General features: G+C 57.5%; 1 protein-coding gene across 1 annotated transcript; it reads right to left on the bottom strand.

The window, feature by feature from the left end:
* Positions 1–348: 348 nt before the first annotated feature.
* HMX3 (H6 family homeobox 3) lies at positions 349–2,048 on the bottom strand. The gene is made up of 2 exons (XM_057531537.1): positions 1,646–2,048; positions 349–1,022 (listed from the first exon to the last, which is right to left on the bottom strand). The coding sequence occupies exons 1-2, from the start codon at positions 2,046–2,048 to the stop codon at positions 349–351; spliced, it is 1,077 nt and encodes a 358-aa protein (XP_057387520.1).
* Between the last annotated feature and the right edge of the window lie 6,185 nt (positions 2,049–8,233).

Below are 8,233 nucleotides of genomic sequence, written 5' to 3' on the forward strand. Positions count from 1 at the left end.
ATGCAAACTGGGGGCGGGGGCGGGGGTGGGGGAGGGTGGCACATCTTGCAAAAGCTTTCAGCCGAAATATTTGACCTGGGAATTTTGTCTTTTTCCTGCTTTCTCTTAATATAAACCAAAACCAAAAGTAAGAGGGGAAGCGCCTCAAATCCATTAGGGGTGAATTGCACGAAAATGCATTGCAAATACTTACAAAACGCTACCGATTAGGGGAGGGGAGGCCGGAGCCGCGCGCCGAAGCCCCGGTTCCCGAAGGCCGCTGGAGGTCTCTGTGCCCCCGGCCCGGCCCAGTCTCCTCTGGGGTCTGGGAAGGGGGCCGGGCGCTCCCTCCTCCTCCCCTCTCGGGCCTCAGACGGGCCGGAGCAGCGGCACGGACGAGACCACCGGGTGAGAGTAATACACGGGGTGCGGGAAGGTGAGCAGCGGCTGGCTGACTGGCACCGGGGCCCCCGCGGCCGCGGCCGCCGCGCCCTCGGCCGCCGAGTTCTCGTGATAGAGGATGGGCACCCGTACGATGCGCTGCGCCGCGGCGTGGCTCAGGTTGGCCGCCTCCAGCTCGGCTGCCAGCTGCCGCTTCCACTTGTTGCGGCGGTTCTGGAACCAGATCTTGACCTGCGTCTCGGTGAGGTGCAGCGACGCGGCCAGGCCGGCGCGCTCCGAGCTGCTCAGGTAGCGCTTCATGTCGAAGGTGGACTCGAGCTGGAAGACCTGGCTGCGCGAGAAGACCGTGCGCGTCTTCTTCTTGCGGCACGCGGGCTTCTTCTCCGGGCTCTCTGCGCCCTTCTTCCAGTCCTCGGCGCCCGGCGTCGCCGCCGCCGCTCCCACGCTCGCCCCGGCCGCGCCCGGCGCCGCCTCGCCCTCCTTCTTGCCTTCCTCCGAGTCGCTCTCCTCCAGGATGATCTCGTCCGGGCTCTTGGAGTCCAGCTCCTTGTGGTCCGGGTCGGCTTTAAGCAGCGGCTCCGGGGAGTCGCGGTCGGTGCCCGAGGCGGGGGAGGAGTCTCGTAGCAGGGCCTTCTCCGAGGCTGGAGAGAGACAGACAGACGGACGCACACACACGCACACGGACACAGCCTTCAGCGAGGCCTGGCGCCTGGGAGCGGCAGGCTCAACCCGCGCCGGCCTCTGGGCCCCAGGCCGCGAGGCCTCACCATTCCCGCGGGCCTCCTCCTTCCCGGCTGGGGCAGAAGAGGGGCGCCACATCCTGGCATCCAACCTTCTCCCGAGGAGAGGCTAGGGAGACCCGGAGTGGGCAGCACGGCCGGTTCCTTCTTTTCCTCCAGGTTCCCTCGCCGGGGGCCCGCGGAGATTCGCCTCCAACTTGGGCCCGCCGGGGTCACTCCCTCCATCCAGGCCAGGTCCCCAGTCCCAGCCACCTAAAGCCTCCCCATTCATGCCCGAGGCCACCTTCCCGGGAAGCGCCGCGCCCCGGACTCCAACTCCATTTGTTTTCTCACCAAGTGGGATTGGATTCCCTAGCAGCGCAACAGACCGCGCGGGCAGGAGTTGCAAGCCAGGGGACGGAGGAAGCCGGCCAAACGGCGCGTATGAGGGTGCGGGGGTCCCAGGGCTGCGGTGGAAGGCAGCGCGGACCGGGCTGGGACAGGCGCGCAGGGAGGACAACGAAAGTTCAAAGAGAGGTCGGTACCTTCAGGTCGTGGGAGGTGGCCGCCGGCGGGGGTCAGGGTGTAGGGGTACCACCAGGCCGGGGAGCGCTCCAGGTAGTGCGCGGGCAGGGCAAACCTCTGCGCCGGGATCTCAAAGCGGGGGAAAGCCAGGTCGCCCACCTGCGAGAGCGCGAAGCCCGCGGCGCCCTCCAGGGCCCCCTTGGCCGCAGCGGCAGCGGCGGCGGCGGCGGCGGCGGCGGCGGCCGAGGCCGGAGCGAAGAGCGTCCGTGGGGGCGGCTGCGGCTTAGGGGGCGGCCGGTGGTGGTCTCCGTTGAGCAGGTTCTTGATGGAGAATGGGGACTCCTTGGGCGCGGGAGGCGGGGGCGGCGGCGGCGGGGGCTGCGCGCTAGCGGTGCCGGGGGCGTCCGGCCCGGGCTCCGGCATTGTCCCCTCTCCTCCGGGTCCCCGGGAGGGAGGGAACGGGACAGGCAGGCGGCCGGGCGAGCAGACGGGCGCCGGAAATCAGACCATAAACGGAACTCAACTACGGGGCGCAAAGTCGGGGGCCGCCCCGGGCGCAAATCCAACGGCAGGAGGGCGGGGTGAGGACCCGGCCGGGGCTGGCTCGCATGGGGGAGGGGTGCTGAGGGGCGGGGAGCGGCCCCGTAGCGGCACCGAGGGAGCGAGGCGGCTAGGCGGCGGCTGCAGCTCCCGGGGAGGAGGCGGCTAGAGCAGTCCCCGGCTTGGGGCTGCGTCAATCCGGCGCCGGATGCTAATGATGAAATCAAAATGTCATCCAAGTTAAACGCGGGGAGTATACGGCGATTGGGCGCGTACAATGGCAAATGGGATTAGGCAGGCGAAGGCGCAGCCGAGCCCGGGTCCCGCAGCCGCCTCCGCCACTGCCCCCTCCTCGCCTTCCCTCGGATTTTGGCGCTTTGGCTTCGGGCTATAAGAGCCCGCCTATTATTGGCTTTATATAGTCCAATTAGGCAGCAAATGAGGACAAGCCTATTAGCACAAAAGGATATTGGCTCCTGCTAAAGAGGCACTCGGAGCGCTCCGGCGAGCGCAGGAGGCGAACTAGGGACGCTGAGCCGGCGGCGCCCCCGGCCGGAGCGCACTGACAGCCGCGGCTCCTGGAGCCCGCGCCTCCCTCTCCCCCCTGCAGCTCGGGGACCCGCTTCCAGCCGCCTGGCCTGCGGGAGGGGGAAGGGGCGGTCCAGGCCCGCCCGGGTCACCTCTGGGTTATCCGCGCTCGCAGCTGCCTCTTCCCCGCCCCCAGGGGTTTGGCAGGGGCCCTCCGCCCCCACTCAGCTGGAGAGCCACGCAGCGCCGGCCCAGGAGGCAGGACTCGGCCTCCGGCCCGCGGTGAACTCAGCACTTTGCTACCCTTTGGGGGTCCAGCGACCTCAGCATTTCCCCTAAAGCTTGCTAAAGGCGCGGCCAGGAAGAGGGGGATTTGGGTTCCCCACCCACCATCTAGTCGATAGGAAGGGAATCGGGGTGTAAGTCCTTGCACTGCGTCAGCCGTCTCAGAAATCCGCGTGGCCTTGGCCTTTGGCCTTGGGAAACCGAAGGGTGAGCCTTCCCCGGAGAGCGGGAGTGGTTGTGCGTCTCTGTGTGCACCCAGGTGTGCGCGCAAAACAGGCTAACCCCCGCGCGTCACTTGGTGGGGCGGTGGGGCAGCGGCATCTCGGCACCGACGGCTACGCTCTGCAGGGCATTCTTTTCCTCTGGTCGCCGGGACCCAAACCTTGACGATCAACTCTGAGCCCGCTGCCCCGAAGACTGCACTTTCTCCCGGGGAAGTCTCTCCGGCCAGCCTTTGGAGCTGCCTAACGCTTTAAGAGGAGCAGTGCGAACCGAAGGCACAATGGCGTACCTTCCTCTGTGGCGGCTTTGGCAGCGACACCGCAGCACGTCCCGCCTGCCGTCAAGTCCCTAGAGAACCCTGCTGGACCTGTGAGCTGCGCGGACGGTTACTCTACTCCATGGACTTTAAAAACGACTCTCCAAATTGCACAAGAAAGCCGGAAGACAAGCATCTAAGACTCTAAGCTTAAGCATCAAATAAACCAGAATTACTTGTGGGGTCCCTTCCCAAGAGACAGCTCCCTGGTCAGAGAAAGATGGAAAAGTGGCCGTCACTCCCCTCCACCCATTGTGAGCTTCCATACACCCGAGGTCTTTTTGTGGCCCCTTCCTTTACCATCGCCTTTTTTTGTTAGATCAAGCCCTCAGCTAACTCAAGGCTGCCCTGCATTGGCAGGCGCGACCGCTTTGGTTACCCAGTTGAGAAGTGGGTATGTTTTATTTTCCGATCTGGGGCTTCAGACCCTCCCCCACCAAATCTCAAAGGGCACATTTAACGCTTCTTTCACCAAACATTCACCTACAGTAGTGAGCCCTATATTGATTTGCTTTGGGAACCTGGAAGCATTGTAAATGGTACTTCCATAAACAATTATTATTCTCATTCTCGTTACTCCCTTGAGTTTGTCCAGGGCTTTACTGGAATATAAAATGCTATTCCATCCAAAAATCTGATTGGAGCCAGTCACAGCCCTGAGATTCGAATAGGGTGGATCTCACACTCAGGTTTTATAGATAGAAACAGGCTCCCAGAGAGGAGGAGACCGGGCCAAGGTCACCCAACACTGGGTGCTGGACACCCAGAAGTCATTTTCTCTCCAACTGCAGAAATAGCTCGAGGGGCCTATGTCCAAACCCGTTCGGTGGGCAGCGCCCACACCCGCCGGCCAAGCGGCAGAGGGTGTGACAAAGAGGCCCCTGCGTGTCTGTGTGTGCGCGCTCGCGTTTTGGGAGCTCTCCCGTTCGAGGCAGAGGCGTGCAAACTTGGCCAAAGTTCTGACGCATGGAGCTGCCTTTAAGCTGAAACAAGCGGAAAAGCTGCTGGCCTCCCAGGAAAAAGAAGCGTTCAGCAGACGTCGCCGAAAAGTTCTGGCTGAGGAAGTGGTCCCTTGGCTGATTGCAACTGGGGACTAGACCCAGATGGGGAGGGGTGCAGGCTAGCGGGAGAAGAGTCCTCTGGGACAGCAGTCCCTGCACCTGCGGCGCCGCTACCGGAGCCTCACTCTCTCTTGACCCCAGTTCTCCCGGTGTCTTCCCTCCCAGGGCGCACAGGTACGCTGGCTTTTGTGTGTGCGTTTTGACCAGGGAGAGAGGAGATGCTCAGGTGTCAGCACCCCCAGCCCGTCCCCTAAGTTTCAGGGATGCTGGGTTTGAACAGCCAGAAACGCAGATTAAATCTTTTTTCCCCTTCCACTTCCAGAAATCTCGTGGACATAAGGCCCCAGGCGCAAACACAGCCCTTCACTCGCCCTCTGGCGAGTGGTGTTGCCTCCGTTTACTTGCGCCCGCAACTGTATTCAAAGTCAGGCAAACAGCGCCCTCTATGGGACATCCTCTAAACCAAACCTGTTGGCTGCGCGGGAGAAACCACCGTCCAGGCACGAAGCATTTAAAACCCCGGCGGTCTTACCCTTCCCGGCGTTGGCTTGAGAACAAAAGCACGTTTTCTCTGGATTCCGGGAGAAACAGAGAGTGAAACACCTGCAGATCTCTGCTGATCTTTACCTGGCCACCATAGGAAATGGTCCTGTCTCTCACCCTCCCTCCCTCCTTTCCTGACCCTATTTTGGGGCACATTTTATGTTCCCGCTTGTAACTGATCCCTTAGGTTCCCACCCTGACTGCAGGCTAGATGTGAGCTGCTGGAAGGGCGGTGGGCCTGTCTCATTCCTCTTCCCGGTACTCAGAGCACAGCTGGCCAACCACTGGTCCTCAGTAACCGCTTGTTAATGCCTGAGTGAATGAAGGAGTGAATGAATGAACGGACTCACAGTTTCCATTGCAGAGGATTTGCCTAGCTGATTAGGGTCCTTCAGATAGCCTGTTCATACCCAAAAGCAGTTTTTAAAAGGTTTAATGAGAACTTGGGGTCTTTGGTGACGCATTTTACAAAACCTAAAGGAGCCCCAGCAGCAGGACCCCTGGAGGGCCCCCTCGCAGGCTGTTCCAAGGCAGGTGGGCTGTGCAGAGCAGGGCCTCTGCAGCACTGTGCAGAGAGAACAAGCAGCTAAGAGGGCAGAGGGGGCCTGGAGACGCTAGTGACTAACACCCGACTTTTACCCAAGTGAATGAGGTCTGGCAAAGGGTGCTTAGGATGGCACTTGCCTCCTCATCCCCACCACACATGCACAGCACATGTATACACATGCACACATACAGGTCAGCAAGTATGAGCTCCTGGGGAGGGAGTATTTCCATATTCTCTAAAAACTTCTGCTTCCTTCCATAGGGTCCTTCTTCTTGAAACAGCTTCCTGGGCTAGTCCACCTGCTTATCTGTGGAATGGGAAGGACTGTTTAGGCTTCTAGCCAAGACTACAAAGCCCCCAGGCATGGAGGCTCCCCACAATTAACATAGCCAGGGTTTGCATTGGCCCTGAGGGTGACAGCTCTCCTGACCTACAGGCCCTGTAGGCAGAAGGGACAAAAGCCTGCAGTTGTGGTCCTGAGGAAACTGCTCCAGGCTGCATGTGCTCTGGCCCTCTTTCCTGGAAAGTTCTCTCCCATCTGGTTCCAGTGCTGCCAGGAATTCTGCCAAAGACCCCTCCCTTAGGCCAATGACTGTGACCCTGAGAAAATGCACAGCCCTCGGAGATGGGTCATAGCCATGCTGTCCTCAATCATATTAAATGATATACAATGTCCTTAGAGTGGCTGCATGTCTAGCCCTTCCCTGAGAGGAAAGTCCAATCATTTTTGGATTTGTCAAGTTCCAGAGGGATTCTTATCCTGAAAAATCCACATCCCAGGAATAAATAGAGAAAATGGGGGTATATCCATACAATGGAATATTACTCCTCAATGAAACGAAATAGTGATATATGCTACAATATGGGTGAACCTTTGAAAGCATTATGCTAAGTGAAAGAAGCCAGACATAAAAGGAACACATATCGTATGGTTACATTTATATGAAATTTTGCCACAATAGGCAACTTCATAGAGACAACAAGTGAAAAAGTGGTTGCCTAGGGCTGGGGGATTGAGGGCGAATGGGGAGTGACCACTAGTGGGTACCAGGTCTCTTTGGGGCATGATGAAAATGGCCTAAAATTGATTGTGATGATGGTTGCCCAATTCTGTGACTGTACTAAATCCCGTTGAAGTGTATGGTTTAAATGGGTAGATTATGTGATCCATAAATGGTATCTCAATCAAGTTGTTATTTAAAAATCCACCTCCCAGCAACCAGGCACAGGTACAGTCTTTCCAAAGCCTCTTGTCTTGTGAGCCCCATGGAGCTGGCCCAGTGACCCCCTTGGGGCTCCCTCACCTCTTCCCACTCAGTTCCTGTTTCTGCTGGTGAAGGCAGGGAGCAAGGGACACAGGAACCACAGGCTCAGTCTCCTGTGTGTGAGCAACTCTCTCTCCACACCAGAGGGGGGAGCTTTTCCCTCTCGGCCCTCAGTGGAGTCATCTGAGCTGAGCCCCTTGACCATCCCCGTGGTCCACATAGGGTTGTTGCCCTGGAAGCCTCCCTTCCAGCTCCGATGTTCTTTGAGTCTGTGCTCCTTGTTTCAGTGCCTGAGGAATGACCCATTCTCCCTGAACCATCAATTCTCTTCTGCCACATGAAGGTGGCACAGTCATTACCATCGAAATCAGTGGAAGGATTTTCAACAGGAAGCAAGAGGATCTGATCAGATTTAATTTCTGGAAAGGTCACTTGAATAAGTTGAAGGATTTGTCAGAGAAGGGAGGGATAGAAAGCTGGAAAGTCCAATATCAAGGTGCTGGCAGATTTGGTGTCTGATGAGGGCCCTCTTCCTGGTTTGCAGACAGTCGCCTCCTTGCTCTATGTGTCCTCATGTGGCAGAGAGAGGCCTCATGTCTCATCTTATAAGGGCACTAATCCCTTCTTGCGGGCTCCACTCTCAGGACCTAAGTACCTCCCCAAAGCCCCATCTTGAAATATGATTGCTTTGGGGATTGGGCTTCAACATATGAATTTGGTGGGGTCAGGAGGACACAATTCAGTCCATAGCAATAAGGAAGTGAGGATCTGGATAGGGTCAGAGCTGAGGGTCCCACAGGAGATCCTGTGCACCCAGAACTGCCCAGGTCATCCCAACCAGGCCTTAAATATGTGCTGCACTTTGGAAAGCACTTTCACACCTAACTTCCCACACCTTCCTAATGAGGCTATGATCAGGAATATTTAGGGACTTCCCTGGCGATCCAGTAGTTACGACTTCGCCTTCCAATGCAGGGGGTACGGGTTTGATCTCTTGTGGAGGAGCTAAGATCCCACATGCCTCACGGACAAAAAAAAAAAACCAAAGCATAAAAGAGAAGCAATATTGTAACAAATTCAATAAAGACTTTAAAAATGGTCCACACCAGAAAAACCTTTTTTTAAAAAAAAGGAATATTTATTATTCCTTTTCAGAAAATAAACAAAAATATGAAGTCTCAAAAAAATTGAGCAACTTGCCTTCCTCTTCCTCATCCAGTCTGCCAAGTCTTTACCTTCCCTGAAAACTCGGCTCAAATCCATTTATTAGAAATTAGTACGAGGCCCTCAAATGCTGAGTC

The sequence above is a fragment of the Balaenoptera acutorostrata genome, chromosome 16, assembly GCF_949987535.1.
Source record: "Balaenoptera acutorostrata chromosome 16, mBalAcu1.1, whole genome shotgun sequence".
Taxonomy (NCBI): Eukaryota; Metazoa; Chordata; class Mammalia; order Artiodactyla; family Balaenopteridae; genus Balaenoptera; species Balaenoptera acutorostrata.